Source organism: Rhea pennata, chromosome 27 (assembly GCF_028389875.1).
Source record: "Rhea pennata isolate bPtePen1 chromosome 27, bPtePen1.pri, whole genome shotgun sequence".
In the NCBI taxonomy this organism is placed as follows: Eukaryota; Metazoa; Chordata; class Aves; order Rheiformes; family Rheidae; genus Rhea; species Rhea pennata.
Window position 1 is genome coordinate 6203884 of NC_084689.1, and position 16655 is coordinate 6220538.

The window sequence follows — 16655 nt, forward strand, 5'->3', positions numbered from 1 at the left end:
TGGTGGTGGTGGAGGGTCACACCTGGGAGAGGCGAGGGGCAGCACCCCGGGGTGCCCGTGGCACAAGCCTCATGGGCCCCGTGGGCGCCTGCTGTCCTCCCCCCCCCGCCCCAGCACCCTGGGGCCACGCACTCGCTTTCGCTTTCCGCTGCTGCCTGCCCCTGCGCTGACGTGGGCCCCGAGGAGCGCCCAAAACGCGCCCCTGCCTGACACCCGGGGCAGCCCCTGCCCGAAAGCTGCTTTCTGGCCCTCCCCCCCGAAAACCCTTTGCAAGATGGAGACGGAGCTCGCTCGGCCCCGGGGCTGGTCGAAGCCCCCCAGTAAAGCCCCTTCCCGGGGCCCTGCAGCGGCTGACGCAGCTCCAGCCTGGGTGGTGATGGTGGGAAGGCACCAAACACCAGTGACAGCTCCAGTGCAGCTCAGTTTAGGGCTCCCCCCCCCGCCATCCGCCAGACCCCCAGCTCCCTGTAGCATCTGGGCTCTGTTTAAATCCCCCGATGCCACCACCTCTCCCAGTTCCTGCCTGCAAAACGTGGTTGTTCCGGTCTCTGGCCCTACCGTGAGCGACAGCGGGCTTCCCCCCCGCTCCCCCCCCAGCCCCCTTTTCCTTGCCCCTTTGCAGCCCCTTCTGGCGCTGCCCGTACTGTCGCAGCCCCCAGCCAGCACCTCACTGCCCGGGAAGCTCCCACCCTGGAGCTGGGTCCTCCACGGGAGCTGGCAAGCGAGCGGAGACGGGCCACCAGCGCTGCATTCCCCCCCCCCCCGCCCCTGCCCCTCAGCTCTGTCAGCATCCAAATAATTTTACAATAAGTTATTTGACATGTTATGTTTGCTCCTCCTGGCCAGCCAGACCTTCCCGGTCCGGCGTCTCCCCACTCCAATTCTTTGGAGCAACCAACTGGGAATATTCAACACCCCCCCCTCCGCCCGGGAGGAGGCAAAGCCCTAATGCCCTGACTTAGGGCCACGCACCTTCCTCAGCCTCTGCATCCCTCGCTGCCGAGCCGGGAGCCACGTGCAGTAAATTCAATTAGCTCCTGCTTCTGCTGGAGGCGGACGCCAGGCAAAGCGGCAGCAGCCCTCAGCTGGTCCCGGCGGTGCTCCTGGCTCCTGCTGGGAACCGTCCCGGCTGCAGCAGAGGCTGGGGCGGTGGGATCCCAACCGCAGCCTTTACCCCCGGGATGTCGCCGGGCTTTGCTTGCACCCGGGTTACATTTCAGCACGGGTTAAGTCCGCTTATGATAGAAACAAGAAGAGCAAAGGCCTGTAAATGTAAAGTGCCGTTTATTTTATTTTTTTTTCCTTTATGATGAAAATATCGAGTTAAAAAAAATTGCACCAACAAAACACTCAATACACTTGCTCCTCCTCCAAAAACCAAGCGCCAAAGCAAAACACTCAAAATATCCTAAAGCTTTTTAATCATCCAACTCCCTATCTTTTACTTAAATAAGAGGCAAAATAGAATAACTGCCACGGCCCCAGTGCCTCCCGAATCCCACGCGACCGACCCAGCACGGCCACCTGCAACCTGTCGTGCTGCTTGCTGCTGGCTCGGCTCGCCCAGTGCTTCGGAGCGAGACGTTTATCCCGAGTTCTTTGCACGGAGCAGCGCTCCAGCAAGAGAAAACGGGCTTTGGGCCAGCGACCAGGCCCGCGAATGCTGCTGCAGATCCGAGGTCTCAAATATTTATCAGCCGTTGCAGGCAAAGACTTTGCTCGGGCTGTTAAACTCTACCTGATTGCCTCCTCCTCCGTAATTACAGGCTGCTGGAGCAGACGGACGCTGCCTGAGTTCCTACTTTCCTGCCTAGCAGAGCACAAGCAGAAGCCAGCGCACAGTCAGTGCCCTTCACCTGGCCGGCGGGAGACGGGGCGGAAAGGGCTGTGGAGCGGCCCCGGTGCCCCCGGCCGGGCGTACGGTACCTGCGAAAGGAAAGCCCTTTATGATCTGGATCAAATCGGAGAACGCTGGGGTTAGAGCGGAGGTTTTCAAAATGTAGCAGCATCAGTGCCGGATGCACCAGTGCCACTTGAGAAAATTAAGCGCGATCCACGTGGGTTTTTGACTTTTCGCCCCCTATTTGGCTGTCCAAACAGGCAGCGCATCCGCATCGCTGGCGTAAATGGCACAGGATTGCAGGGGGGACAGGCCAAGCTCCAGCTCAAGGCAGCAATTTCACCCTTCGCCGGGGAGGAAGGGAGAAAAGGGGAGACAACAGGGCCGGGGCAAGCTAGCAGGTCCCACGCCGCCCCCCCCTTTTGTGGTGGACAAAGCAGGGGGACCCGAGGGCGGCAGATGCGGACATGTCGGCTACCAGACAGATTCTTGCCTGTCAGGTCAAAAGCAGCAGCGGTCCCAAAAGGGGAAAAAATGCATAAAAAGAAGAAGTCATTGAGCTTTGCAAATTCCTCCCCCCTCATTTGCTCCTTTATTCCCGTGGTTCAGGAATTTGCCATCTGGGGCTGCGACACAGTGAGGGCAAGGGAACGACTCGCTCCTACGGCTTGTTTCTACATCAAACGGGAAAAGGAGGGGGGTGTTCAAACAGAATAAAGCCCAACACAGCACAAGGGGCTGATCCCAGCCACGAGATCCTTGCGCCTGCCCTGCGGCGAAGTCTGACACCGGAGCCGACGTCCCCACGTGCCTGGCGGCCGTTAAGGTACCTACCCGATCTCTCACTACACTAGAGGTAGCTCAAGAGAAGCAGAACTCGGTAAGAAGTGAGCAGCTTGTTTTATGTTATTTAAGCTTTGATTCCTTTTTCCCTTAAGGAAATAAGGACCAGATCTGCCCTAACAGAGAGAAACATCCGATAACATTCACTTGGCAAACTCCAAAAAGCAAAAAGTGTTTATATATTATATATAAATATATATATATATTTTTTATATATATATATATATATATATATGGCTGAGAGTTACAAGACAAATCCAGCTTGGGACAGCCCTGTAAGGAGCTGTCACCCGGCTCCGCAGCCGGATCAGCCCAGAGGCTGCTCCTGTGATGGCACCGACAGTTACCCCTTTCCACGTGATCGTTAGTGGCTGCCGCCACCATGGGTGGACAAGCATAGCGGAGACCCCCGGCCGTGGAGCGGCTTAGGTGCCGCCACAGAGCGCGCGAGCGCTGCGGCCCGGCCCTCCGTGGAGCAGAGCGGGCTGCTCAGGTTTGGGTGCTTGCCAGCGTGGTGCTGCAAGGAAAAAAAAAAAAAAGAGTTTTGCAAAGGCAAAAGGGGACCTGAAAAACACTGTCAGTCCAGCTTAGAGACCCTGTTGGCCTTTGGAAAAACCCCTTGCCCAAAGCTCTGGATGAAGCAAGTCTTGCTGGATGGGTTTCGTTCGCCTCCCAGCGGACTGCAATGTGCAGCCGAGCTTATCCGCCTCTCCCTGCTTTCCTGCTCCTCCTGCAGCTCAAAGCAGCCCCCGCTGAAAACCCTGAGCACTGAAAACCCGCCGAGGCCGAGCAGCAAGGAGTGGGATGCGCTCCCAGCCTCCACCAAGCGGGGAGGCGCAATCGAGACCTGATGGAGAGCCCCGGGAGCTCTTGCCGCTCTGGAGGCCAGCCAGGATTGCCAAGCCCCTTACAAGGCAGCTTATTCCTTATTTCTCTGCCATAACAAGCTGAGAGCTCAGCCTGAAGTCCAACAGATCAAACAATTCACTAAATATCCAGTGCATGACAAGAACAGGCTTTAAAAACAACCATAAAAAAAAAAAAAAAAAAACAACCGAACTAAACATAAACCTCTTCCTGTCTTCCATCTGCAGACTGACCACCAGCCCTCCTGGGCCCAGCACGCACGGCTCTGGCAGAGCCAGGCACTCGGCTGGAAGAGGGTGGGAGAGAATTCCCTGCTACACTCTTCTCTAGGTAAGCTAAAAATAATACCCCAGACCTCTTCACTGGGTTCGCAATGCACCTGCCAATGTCCCCCAGCGAGCTCTCGGCGAGGCCCATCACCTCCCCAGCTCTCCGCCAGTAAATGCAAGACAGTGGCACCAGTTTGGGGCTTGGACGAGCCCCTTGGCCAGCTGCTCCAACCCGGGAGGTCTCTCCCTTCCCGGCGGCAGACTTCTCTGCTAACCACCTTTGAGCCCACACGAAAACCAAGGAGCAGATGAAATGTCTCCAATCCCTCATCCCCTGCCACCTTCTCACACATACACGCAAGCGTGCACACGTGATTTTTTTTTTAACCCAAGTGAACATGTTTCCAAGAGAGAAAAATTAACATAAGCAGCACCACGTTTCCCCAGTGTCAGGAGCTCCAGAGACTGACTGGAGCTGGTGCAGAGGCTTGGAACACCCCCAAACCAAAAGAAATGAAGCCCGCTTTCGCTCTCGGGGGTCAGCTGGCAGACATTTCCGAGTGATGGCGCTTTGCCGTTTGGATGTGAGGCGAAAAGGGGCCAGGGACAAGGAAGAAGGGCGGTTCTGTCATTTACTGAAGGGCAGGAAATGGTGACAGATAGGCAGATGTACTGACACCAGGCGGTCGGCTCAGCGGTCACATGGCAGTGCGGGTGGGAGTACTGGGCTGGTTTAACCGCAGCGTTTTACACAGCCAGCCGGCAAAATCCACCTCTTCCACTTCAGAGCGCTTAATAAAGGTGTGATTCTGAAAGGAAAACAAGACAGGGTTAGTAACACGTCCCTTCAGCGCATTGCTGTCCTCGGACCCTCCTCGACTCCCCACAGTAGCAAGCGGACACGAAAAACTGCACCGGACGCCTTTGCAAAGCCCTAATCCTTCAGGGCAGCTTCACACTGCTGCCTGGCATCGGCCCAAGACGAACCCAACCCCCCTCCAAGCCTGGGCAGGTCCCTGCTGCGGACAGGGCCCTGGCAAGGCCAACAGATCCCCAGTGCTACAGCTCAGGCTGCTCTCAGGCAGTGCAACTACATTTTGAGAGCAATTTCTAAGCATTTGGTACTTTCAGTCGCGTAACGGGGGGTTTTGATCAGTGCGTTGGCACAAGCGCTGGCCATGCAGCACTCTGATCGGTCGATACATGTGCACAGGACATAATGAAGAGTTAAAGCAGAGAGCAAAGCCTGTCTGTCTCCTGTCCTGGGAACAAATCGTATTGCCTCCGCAGACAGGTTGGCAGAGCAAGGTGTGGGCTCGGGGCTGGAGCCCTCCTGTGCTCAATGCAGTTGTCTCGTTTGCCCCTTCAAAGGAAATGCTGCTGCCTTGGGGACAACTTCCCCCAAGGGTAACAGATGAAGGGCAGAACAGGGCCACCTTCAAACAAGGGCACCTGGCCTGCGCAGGTTGGTACCTGGGATCGGAAGAACCAAAGATCATCGCCCACTGCACAGGGTGGCGGGGAGCACACAGCTGGAGTGCAGCGGCTCAGCATCACACTGAGGAGGAAAACTGGGCTTAATATGGATAAGCTGGACTCCTCTGCCCAGTTTGCCTTAGACACCTGAGACAACGCAGGTTCCCATCCCAGGCTCTGCTGGGGAGGGGCATCAGAGACTGCCGCATGGGCTAGATAACATCATTACCTTTGATTCAAAGGTAAGTGAGTCACTCTCTTCCCCCCCCAGCTCTGTTTGGCTCATCTTGGGCTCAGCTGGGGAGCTTCCAGGCTTTTGAGCAAAGGAGGCAGAGAGGGATGGGATGGAGCAGCAGTTTGCAGATCTGGTGCCACCCACTGTAGAAAGAAAATTGCTCTCCCCACTTACCATCAGCATCTTCAGATCTGCCCGTTCTGCTGGATTTTTAATTAAGCTGAAATGAGAGGAACAAAAGAGCAAAATTCACTGAGACACTTCTTGTGAGAAGCTGCTTATGTGGCTGGAGAGGTCTCCAGCTTTACTGAAAACCACTCGTCTTTCTGTCTGGTTTCCCCCAGGGGACTGGCAGCACAGAAATGGCTCAAAAAGCTTTGTTTCTAACACCCCAGCTTTTAGGCAGATCCATCTCTTCTAGACAGTGGATGAACTACTCGCTCCCCTGACTCCTGCAACCAGAGAAAAAGACCTATTGTTTTTCAGGGATTATCATTTTGCAATACTACTTTAAGGTGGGGGCTGCAGCAGTATATGCAGGTGGGTCCCCAGTATCAAAAATCAGCAGTAGACCTGGTGCCTGCAAGGTTGCAGGCCGAGTCACAGCCAAAACCTCCAGCCACAGCACGGCCCCATCAAACTTGCACCTAGAGTATCCCTAATAATCTGTCCTCCTGACCCACTGCTAGGCTGGAGGACAAGTCATGTTTGGAGGCTGCGTTGATAGTGCAAAAGGTAACCAAAAATAAACTGCTTTTATTCCAACTCTTCACAAGGAAGGAGTTTCCAGCACAATACAGGGTCATTGCAGCCAGGCCAGAAGGGGGAGAGATCACCTAAAGAGTGTGCAGAACACTAGGTTATGCTGCGTAATTTTTCCTTGGAAACGAAGCTTGTGAGTACGTACAGGTTGCCATATTCAGGTGTAAGCAGAAGTCCTTACCATTTATTTACAAACTCCTGGAAATCTTGTGTGAAAACTCCATTTGGCAGCTTGGGAGGTGGCTGCAAAAAGAAGGAAAAGGATTTTCTGCATCACTGTGTTTAAGGGTCAAGCAGCACAATGTCACCTATAGTCTTTAATAAGCCATAGAAAAGCTGCGGCTCCAAAACCACCTTTCTCCCGAGAACTACCCTTTGAAACCAGGAAATTGCTACCTTCCATTTCTACTCTGGCAGTGCATGGTGAGGCTGGTAGAAAACTGCTGCCCCAGCACCAGAGTGCAAATGGGGGTGGGGGAGGCAGCTCTGAATTACTGCCAAAGCTGGGAGTCCAAAATTGCAGCATCAGAGTTCTGGATCCAACCTTGCAAATCCCAGCTCCGTCAACACCTATGGCAGATGAAACCATTCCAAAATACAGTAATTAGAGGGCAACTCCTACCACCTTAAAAGGGGAAGCTGCTATTTCCCCAGACTCATCAACTCCCTGCTTGGGCAGATCCTGTCACAAAAGGCTGGCAAGATATTTCAGTCTGGGATTTTCGCACTGACCAACTTTCAGATCACCCTTATTCAAAGGGCTTGATCCAAGATGACACGCATGACCTCAGCATCTGCGCAGAGGGAGCATTCTTCCTTTGCAGATCTAGGGAGGAGCGTGCTCAAAACAGCTGACTGCAGAAGGAACAGGTCATTACACCCAAGAGCTTCCCTCCCTTGCTGCTCTCCCGATGCTACTTTCAAGGGTATTACAAGCTTCCATTTGCAGAGCCTTATTCCAAAACTGGAGGTGTTTTTGTGCTACAAAAAGATGCGAGAAGAAAGTAGAGAATGGGGGAGAGAAAAGATTTCAATGCAACTCAGAGGAGAGGCTCTATTGAACCTTCAGTTCTTATTAACTGGTAGTAAAGGTTTTTGAGCTTATACTAAGAAAGCAGAATGGGCATGACACCCCCTTGGTACCCTCAGAAAAGCCTGGCAGAGTTGGCAACAAAAAAATACCCACCTCATTAACAATATAGTCCAGCAGTTCAAAGATGGCCATTGCAGGCCGGCTGTCCATCCCATAGCCTGCATGGTTAAGATGACAGAAATAGTGGTGAGATATTGTTCAGGGACAGTGAAGGGCTTCATTTCAAGTAAACAGAACGTGCGTTGTGGTGCTTTGCTGAGAGAGGCAGAGCTGACCAACTTGGGAACTGACTTGGGTTGAAAAATAAACAAAAGAAAACAAAATATTCTGAAATTCAGGATTTCTATCACTACTCCTGTAGGCCAGATTTATTTCCTAGCTGGAAGCACCCAGAGAGTGCCAGACCATATGGTTTGGCAGACTGGAAGTTGTTCCGGAGCCTTCTGCTTCCAAACAAATGGCCCAAATGAAGCCTGCCTCCAACATCACCCAAGCATGATGGACGATCATGCTTGCTGTGCTGAGGCCTATGCAAGTTTGGTAGTTTCATGAGCGCTCCCAGCAAAGCTGTTCCCAGTAAAGCTGCCATAGCTTGAAAGAAGTCTTTTGGCAGAGTAGTCTTTTGGCAGCATGGGCAGAACTCAAGGAGCAACATGGGCCATGATCAACTGCCCCTCAAAGCAGTCCACGCCCTGGGGGCAGTTCACCCTGTCAAAGCCTGTAGTGTCCCCAACATAGATGGCTTTACTGTACGGCCTGAGCCTGCCCCACTGGCACCTAAAACAGCCCTCCTCCCTCCCAAGAGGGAGGCTCAGAATAGACAGTAAAAAACATTGTAACGTTGGAAGGGTGACACTTCCAACTCGCATCCCACAAAGAGCTGGCTACCCTGATTTTTTGGGTCTTTCTGTGGGCTAGAACATGGGCTAAAGGAACCCATGGCATCCTGCTAAACTGACTTCTTCCAAATCAAAACACTGTACCCTTAATACATGCTGGCTAAGCGCTCCAAATCTGTTCCTTCACAGTATCCTGAAAGCAGCAGCCTCAGCTCTCCACACAAGACCAGAATCCCATGTCTATTTGTAAGGAATTACAAAACTCCTCTGTAGGAGTGGATTCTGCTGGTGCACTTACACAGGTTAGTCTGCTCTGCAGAAAACAACGATGCAACAGCTCTCCCTAGATAAACTCCCCACCCCCTTACAACCTCGTCTAAATAGCTTTTTGCTAACCCAGCCACGCAAACAACATTCAACCCCTTCACCCCTACATCTATGTGTTATTTTCAATGCAAACGACAGCCCCTACCACTGATGGGGCGTCCTGGGGGCCTGGCCCGTGGCGAGATGCTGTGAGACTCTCCCTCTGCCCCGTCCACCACAGGACGGCCAAATATTGCTTCCAGTTCCTTGGAGTCTGGCGGGGGGATTGGGTACCTTCCAATAGACAGCTCCACTAGCGACAGACCCATGCTCCAAATGTCAGACTGGACTGAATAATGAGTGCCCTGCAACCGCTCGGGCTGGAAGGAAAGACCACAGGGAAAAGAAAAAAACACCTTAGTAATGATGCAGCATTTCAGTACACAAATTAATATAAAAATCTTATCCTGAAATTGAACTGACACTCTATACCCTGACCCTCTCTTCAAGGCAAAAGTCTAGCTCTTGCAAACCATGTTACTTCCCCCACAGGGCTGATGTGCAGCAGTGGCAAACTGTACAGAAGCTCGAAGCGTCCTTTTTACAAGCAGGAGTCCTCCAAGGTCCCAAGACTCCCGAAGCCTGCCAGAAGCATTAATGTGTGCAGAGGAAGCATGCGTGTGTTGGGGGGGGAGTCCCTTTCCTGGAAAGGTTGTGTGCAAACAAAAAGCACCTGTACGCATCTAATCAACAGCTATGGCTGAGTAGCATTTACAACTGGTTATGCTCAGGAGTCCAGAGTACACAGTAAGAACCTATTTCTCAGTGAGCTGAGAGCTGAAGAACTCAATTAACAAAAAAAAAAAAAAAAAAAAAAAAATCTGCTCATTCTTATTAATTCTCAAGAGGAACCTGAGGAGCAGAAAATCCAGTCTAGCCTCTTAGCCCTGCAAAAATCAACACAAGTCATCTATACTGGTAGTTTTGAGTCAGCTGTGCAGAGCTAATGGCTGAGTATGAAGGAGACGCTACTTTTAAATTGACACTGCTTAACTATACGTTAATAACTGTTCCCAAAATACAAGAGTAGCTCAGAGCTCCATATAGAAGCATAGGCTTATGGCTTTCCTAGTAACCCATTGCTCATTCCCAGCCATGAATGCACATGGCATGGGGAGCAGACACCCACCCTACCAGTGCTCTGCAGCCAGCAGAACCTGGGGGCCTGGTGCTAGCTAGGAGGTAATTTTATCGTTATGGCATCTGAAAGTGAAGAAAGCCAAGGACACAAGACAGAGCACAGAGTCCCACTGGGTACAAAGGAATCTACCCAACACTGTCCATAGCACTTTGTCATTGCCACCACATTGGGCTGGATATAAAGCTTTAGCCCAAGGGTGTCAAATAAGCCCATGGTTCAGCAGACCTCCAGACCAAACTCTTCCCATTCTGCAGTTGGGCAAATGCTATTACGACTCTCTTTTAAAGAGGAGGCACAGCCAGCTCTTTCTGCAGTGCAACTACACTATACAGGCTTGACACCTCTTTTGCAAGGTAACACACACAATCATAACAGTAGAAGAGGCGTACCAGCATCAGTGTCTCCTCCTCATCAGAGCACTCCATTTCTTGTATTTGGATAGAATTTCTCTTACAGAAAGAGGTGAGGATATTTTTGAACCCACAAACACCAGCTGAAGAAATCAGAAGTATCTGTAGGATCAGAATCTCTTTCTTTGCAAGTCTGTCTGGGCTTCCACACACCCCACCACTGCCTGGGCACAGGTCAGAGCTGATTAGGTGCCCTGAGGTAACTGCCAGGAAGCAGCGCTGCAGCCAGCTCCACCCTGCAGGCCCCCAAGTTCGCATTGCTGCAGTGAGAGTAGAAGAAAGTCCTGTTGCTTCAGATGAGCTGCAGGCTGCAAGCACGCTGACAGTAACTGCAGCTCAGGTGAAGCAGAGAAGGGTATTAAACCACTACCTGACAGGACACTGACTCCTCAAGACAAGACAGTAGCACTTGCTTCTATCAAACAGGATGAGTGTCCTCTGGTCTAACCCTCAGTGTGTGATACTGATAAACGGGTATAGTCAGACAGGGCCCAAAACCAGACAGGACAGTACAGGTAAGGGTGGAAATACGGAGCAAAATTGTGAATGAATGGGACATCACACACCAACAGTATAAGAGTGCTTAATCCTCACCCTAAGTTAAGTTGAATCCACATTGTAAAAACCCACCCAAAAGTTAAAAGGAACTTACAGACATGTAGGACCGAGTTCCGACAAAAGAGTTTGCCATGGAGTCAATGAGCTGACCACTGACCCCAAAATCACACAGCTTAATCTCTCCTCGGGAATTAACCAGAATGTTAGAGGGCTTCACATCTGAGAACAGTGAAAAACAAGAGCATTAACACAATGCCAGGTAAAAATAATCCAGGGCTCTTGTACCACAGGAAGTTATTTTTAGGTTCCTCCTCTCACCTCTGTGCATGATTTGGTGTTTCTCTCTCAGATATGCCAAACCTCTCAGAACCTACAAGGAAACCAAAGACACGATGAGATAATAGGCAAGGAAGGGAAGTGCTTTCCCTTCAACTTTCCCACTCTGCATAAACTTTGGGAGCTGCCATACTGCAGCTTCACTAGGAAAGCCTCCCTGTAGCAACTGTTTCAGGTTTTGCAATTTATCACCACCGACTAGAGTGAGCAACGGCTGTTGTTTAGATCTGCTCAGAGAGCAAAACAACTTCTGCCATGTCAGTCACAAATCTTGGGTTTATTGCCTGAGAAAGTTTTGCCAGAAACTTTTCTGGGAAAGGCCAACACTGGTCGATGCAGCGCTTCTCACTGCAAGCAGCCAGAGCTGCAGAAAGTGGTTGGAAATAGATTCCTCCTTCCTCATGCACTACTGCCTAATACCTAGTTCAGGATAGAAAAGTAATATATGGAGGAATGAAGAAAGCCTACTAAGGCAGGACAAGCATCATTCCCCAAAAGTGTCCAGCAAATACTTTCTGGAGGTTGCAGTGTAACTCACCGCTATACTGACTTTCCCTAAGATCTCCTCAGGAATTCTTTTGGCTTCTTTTAACACTTGATCCAGAGAGCCACCATCCTGAAATGAAGAACAAAGAAATTATCTACACATCAAAGCCCAGCAGAAAAGCAGGGTAGCTGGCAACATAGTTTAGCATGCCTACGAGGTTAAGTGGTATAGGAGTAGTAAACAGCACCCCAGCTCAGCTGTCAGCAATAATTTGGTACAAAGAACCCTCCCATTACAAGGAAAAAGATCTCTGATGATCTGAGCTTAAGCTTCTGTTAAAACTGACTCGCACTGAAAACTATTTTAATGCTGTCATCCATCATCTCTACTTCTTGCTGTTAGTTTTTAAGCATGCTTTCCCTCAGAGGTGAATGCAAAGATGATGCTGTCAGCACTGATCTGGAAGAGAAACAACATTCTTCCCTGCTAGAGACAACAGAAAATGCACACTGCACTTCAAGGGGTTCTGCAGAGTGGTGGGTTTACAACATTTCCGCTTGGCCAGTTCCCAAACCTCTGCTTCCGCTTTCCAAAAAGTTGACTTCTCTGTCGTTTAGATGTCCAAGGAGGACTGCGCAGCTCCTAATAGGAGCTTTGCCTTGCTGCACACAAAGCAGCCAGAGCAAGGAGTCATTGCAGCTGCCAGTTAATAGCGCTGTCAGACTTAACCATTTTGCCTGCAATTTCAGTCTTGGGAAGATCCAGCTCAGAACATGGAAGTGGGGAGCAACAATTCGCAGAGGAGGAATGTGGACTCACCATGTGCTCCATGCAGATGGAAATCTCCCCATCACTGTAGAAGGCTCCATAGAAACCCACAATGTATGGGGAATTACACTCGTGCAGCACCTGCAGCTCTCGGATAATCTGATTCCTGATGGCTGGTTTGATTTCTAAATGAATGAGCTGCCAAGAAAGAAAAAATAAGATCAAAGTATAGAACCCGGGAAAAAAAACATGGGACCATGTGAACATGTCCTCATTGCTGGAAAGAAATCAAAAAGCATTCGAGGAAGCTCTGCTTCAACCTAGACTTTATTGTTTGCAAACTAAATATTAAGGATAAAGGAGATAACCAGCACGCTGCACAGCCTGTTAGCAACAGCAGGCCCAAGTAACATGCAGAGATCGCACAGGATACAGAGCAGAAAGATAACTCAGAGGCTGAGTGCAGATCTGACTCAGCACACAACATTTTCACAAGCTCTGTAGGTGTTGTAAGAATGTAAGTAGTGTTCCAATATCAAGGAAACCACAGAAAGTAGAAAATATGAAGATCATGCACTTGAAAGACCAAACACATTATTCCTTGGGTTCCTTGGGTTTCACGTAGAGTCAGCTAATGAAGTTGTGGGTAGGGAAGCAATAGAGGCTAGAAAACACAAATGTCAGGTTACAAAAGCAGCTACTGTTACTGTAAGCTCTAAGACTCCCATCACCAGGGACTTCTGTCCTTCCTACAGGGCCACAAACGCTGATCTCCGCAGGGACGCACAGCACTGGGCTGCCCAATGCTGCAACTTGCCTTGGGCTTCAGTTTCCAAACACTGAGCTCCAAAAATTTCAAGACCAGTTACCTCTAACGCTCCCAAACCAAATGCCACAATGGAAGACCTCAGAGACATCAGCTCCAAGGGAGCTGGCCTAGAGAAACATGTTTTGCTTATGAGACCCACTGAACTTTACCATTACATTTTAAACTGCTCCCACAGCAGGTGAGAACAGAGACTTTCAAGGAAGCTGTCCTGTGGATTAACAGCTGTGCTATTCCCTCACTGAGCATTAGCTTTTCTAACAGGTAAATAAACATCTCGTACTTTTCTATTACAGAGCATCACAGTAAGAGACGACTCCTATAAACACATGTTTGAAAGGAACGACTGTCATAACAGACTTGCAAGGCTGCTTGAAACTATCTTGAGGATCAATTAAATGGAAGCTGAGAGGTAAGCCTGGCACACAAAAATTTCTCTTGTCTGTGCAGGAACAGCTGAATGTCCGGGCTTGCAGTAGGGGAGCTGCTGAGCTCACAGGGACTCCTTCTCTCCATAATTTCCACTAGCAATTTTCAGTTCTCATTAGCTACAATCTAGTATTCTGTTGCCTGTTTTCTCCACCTAGTTTACACAATGGAAAAAGAATAAACTCGCGATTCCACAGAACGTGTTGCAAAACTCCAGGGATCTGTTGCAGAGTGCACTGCCTCTCCCAGGAGAGGAGACTGGCAAAGGGTGAAACAGCTGGACTGCTAAGAGACAAGGGGAGAGAGGCTCTGCACATAACCCAGCTTAGGGCAGCAGGGACAGTCATTACCAACCTAGGTAAAGAGGTTTGTATGCAAATTTGCAAGGCAGAATGGAGCCCATCTCATAAACGTTACCTGGCTGCCAGGTTTGGCAAGAAGGTGCAGGTAACCAAATTCCCCTCCCTCTGTTATGTGCAACAGCTGCCCTAGGCTGACATCTCAAAGAGCCACATCTATTGCCAAGGCAGGCAGGAGAGAGTCCACAGAGCTGATAACCAAGACAGAAAGCAATTTCACAGTAGTAAAATTCAGTTCAGCGTGAGTATGGGTTAGTGCAGAGAGATCTCGACTGAATCCTGCTTTCCTAAGGCTGGGATGAGTGCAAAATGCTATTGCAGCTTGCCTCTCCATTACCTTTCGTGCCATAATGAGTCCTGAGGGTTTGTGCTGCACTTTGGTGACCACACCGCCATTGCCAGCTCCCAGTTCAGAGATCCTCTCAAAGTCATCATCCTTCAGCTCCCCGACCTTGGCTTTCTGGGTGAGAAAAGCTTCTAGGCGCTTCTTTTGCTGCTCGTCTAGTTCCAGTTCCTCGAGCTTCTTCTGCAGGTCTACTAGGTTTGCCCTGGAGAAAGACAAGGAGAGGAAAGGAGAAGCTCTTAGGAGTCTGGAAGGCCATTGCCAGGGAAAAAGGTTTTGTCCTGTTCTTTGCTCTAGTAGCAGAGGCAAAATGAACACACAGTTCACGATCAGTCAGAAAGGAGGACACAAGAACCAGCAAAGCCAGAGGGAAGAGATTCTCCAAACCATTTAGTGGAAAATGCTTGGCATTGCAGGGAAGGATAGGGAAATAACAGAAAACCTCTTTATGCATAATCAGGCCAAAACCATGATATAGCAGCGAGATTAGAACAAAGCTCCAGAGAGATGCAAGGCTTGGCTATGTTGCTGATGGGGACATGCGGGCAGCAGAGATCAGTGATGCAATATCTGCCCAACACTTGCATCTCTTCCAGAGAAGACTTTTAATACAGTCAGCTGTTTCAGGAAAGCCCAGGGAATGAGGAAAAAAATCATTCAACCCTTAAAGAGGCAGTATAGCTGAGCCTAGAGAAAGCAACAGCACCAGCAACCTTTCCCTTTCCAAAGGCAGTGAGCCAAGCTTGGGTTTCAACGCGAAACATGAGAAGGCCTTTCCACAGCATCCAGCAACACCCCCCCCCCCCCCCCCCGCGCTCCCTTACGCACCCGGCCACCCTGCCCAAACCGGTTGCCCCTCCGCTTCCCAAGCACAAAGGGACGTCTGTACTGCCCCAGCACCTGCTGCCCAGGCTCCCGGCATCCAGCGCAGACCTGGGCCATAGCGGCCTACCCGCCTCGTAACCCAGATCCAGCCTTCGAGCCTCCCCCTGCTTCTCCTCTGCCACTCTCGCATGCCACGCGCGTGTGGGCCATTGGCCCCTCGAAGCTTGCTGCGGGTCCCATGCAGGGGTGACAGGTTGAGAAGGTTGCGCCCAAACCCCTGCTGCCTGACCCACCAAGCTTGGAGCCCCATGAGCAGCTCTGCCTCCTCCCTGCCCCCTACAGCCGTTGTCTGTCCCCCTGCTTTTAGCACCCCGCAGCCCCCTGCCCAGGGGCATGCGACTGGGATGCTGCATTCCACCCCCCTGCTTCAGAGCCCTAGTCACTCCCCTAATTCGCCCCCCTTGCCTACATTCCTTGTCTCAGCCTTGCTCTCTCCCCACTCCACCTCCTCTGAGCCCCCCGGCCCTGCATGGACCCCCTCTGCCTTCCCCCACCAGCAGCCCAGCCACCCTGGCAGCTGAGCCAGCGCTGATCCCTGCCTCAGTCTGTCCTACCCCTACCCAGCCCATGCCCTGTCCTGCCTCCATTGCCCCAGAACCCCAAACCCCACCCCTACCCAGGCCCCTGCCTTATCCTGCCCCATCCCACCCCTGCCCCTAACCAGCCCCTGCCCCTAACCCTGTGCTGCCTTCACCTGCCCCTATCCCACTCCCACCTCCACCCCCCAACCCCAATCAACCCCCAGCCCTACGCAGGCCCGGCCCCAGCCCCCGCCTCGTCCTGCCCCTACGTGTCCCCACCTCTACGCCAGCCGCAGCCTCAGCGCCAGCCCCAGCGCAGCCTCCACCTCTCCGACCCCGTCCCCAGGCTGGGCCCACGCTGCCCGCCGGCCCCGGGCCCCCGTGACGGCGCAGGCCCCGCTGTCGGGCTCGACGCCCCCAACTCACTCACTCGGCGGAGCCGTCGGGGCTGGGCCCCTCTGCGGGGCTGGGGGCGATGTTGAGGGCCGGCAGCACCGGCTTCCTCTTGGCCGGCATGGCCGCGCCGGGCCGTGCGGGGCCTAGTGGGGGCGCGGCCGCATGGCCGAGGAGGCGCGCGCGCGCGCGCGCGCGCGCGCGCTTGGTGGCAGAGGGGGAGGGGGCGGGGTCTCGCGGGGCGGGGCCAGGGCGCCGAGCCACTAGCGGCGGCGGGGCGGTGGCGGGCGGGCCTCGGCGTCTCGCGAGAGCACCGGGCGGATCTCGCGGGAGCTCGCGGGAGCTCGCGGCGGGGCGGGGGGAGGAGGCGGGAGGGAGGGAAAGGGGGAGGGTGGAGACGGGGACGGAGGAGTGAGGGGAGGGAGGGTGAGGGGAGGGAGAGATGAGAGGATGGGGGGCGGGCCGAGGATGGGAGGAGGCCGAGGAGGTGAAGGTGTGGGATGGGGGAAGGAGGGGTGCCGGAGATGAGGGAAAGGACCAGGGCGGAGGAAGGAGAGGAGGGCGTGTGGTGAGGGAAGGAAGGGGTGAGGGGAGATGGAGGGATGGGGA

At 52.3% G+C, this 16655-nt stretch overlaps 1 protein-coding gene across 1 annotated transcript; it reads right to left on the reverse strand.

The window, feature by feature from the left end:
- Window positions 1-1267: 1267 nt before the first annotated feature.
- MAP2K2 (mitogen-activated protein kinase kinase 2) lies at window positions 1268-16223 on the reverse strand. The gene is made up of 11 exons (XM_062596228.1): window positions 16084-16223; window positions 14242-14452; window positions 12342-12488; window positions 11574-11651; window positions 11018-11069; window positions 10794-10918; window positions 8697-8910; window positions 7479-7543; window positions 6474-6535; window positions 5705-5750; window positions 1268-4628 (listed from the first exon to the last, which is right to left on the reverse strand). The coding sequence occupies exons 1-11, from the start codon at window positions 16167-16169 to the stop codon at window positions 4518-4520; spliced, it is 1197 nt and encodes a 398-aa protein (XP_062452212.1). The 5' UTR covers window positions 16170-16223; the 3' UTR covers window positions 1268-4517.
- Between the last annotated feature and the right edge of the window lie 432 nt (window positions 16224-16655).

What these genes read in the sequence shown, in the direction of transcription:
- MAP2K2 (XM_062596228.1), bottom strand. Translation starts at nt 16,169, where the DNA reads ATGCCGGCCAAGAGGAAGCCGGTGCTGCCGGCCCTCAACATCGCCCCC. An exon ending in AGCCCCGACGGCTCCGCCGA is followed by an intron (nt 14,453 to 16,083) that starts GTGAGTGAGTTG and finishes GTCTTTCTCCAG; the next exon opens with GGCAAACCTAGTAGACCTGC. An exon ending in CAGGAGTTTGTAAATAAATG is followed by an intron (nt 5,751 to 6,473) that starts GTAAGGACTTCT and finishes CTCTCATTTCAG; the next exon opens with CTTAATTAAAAATCCAGCAG.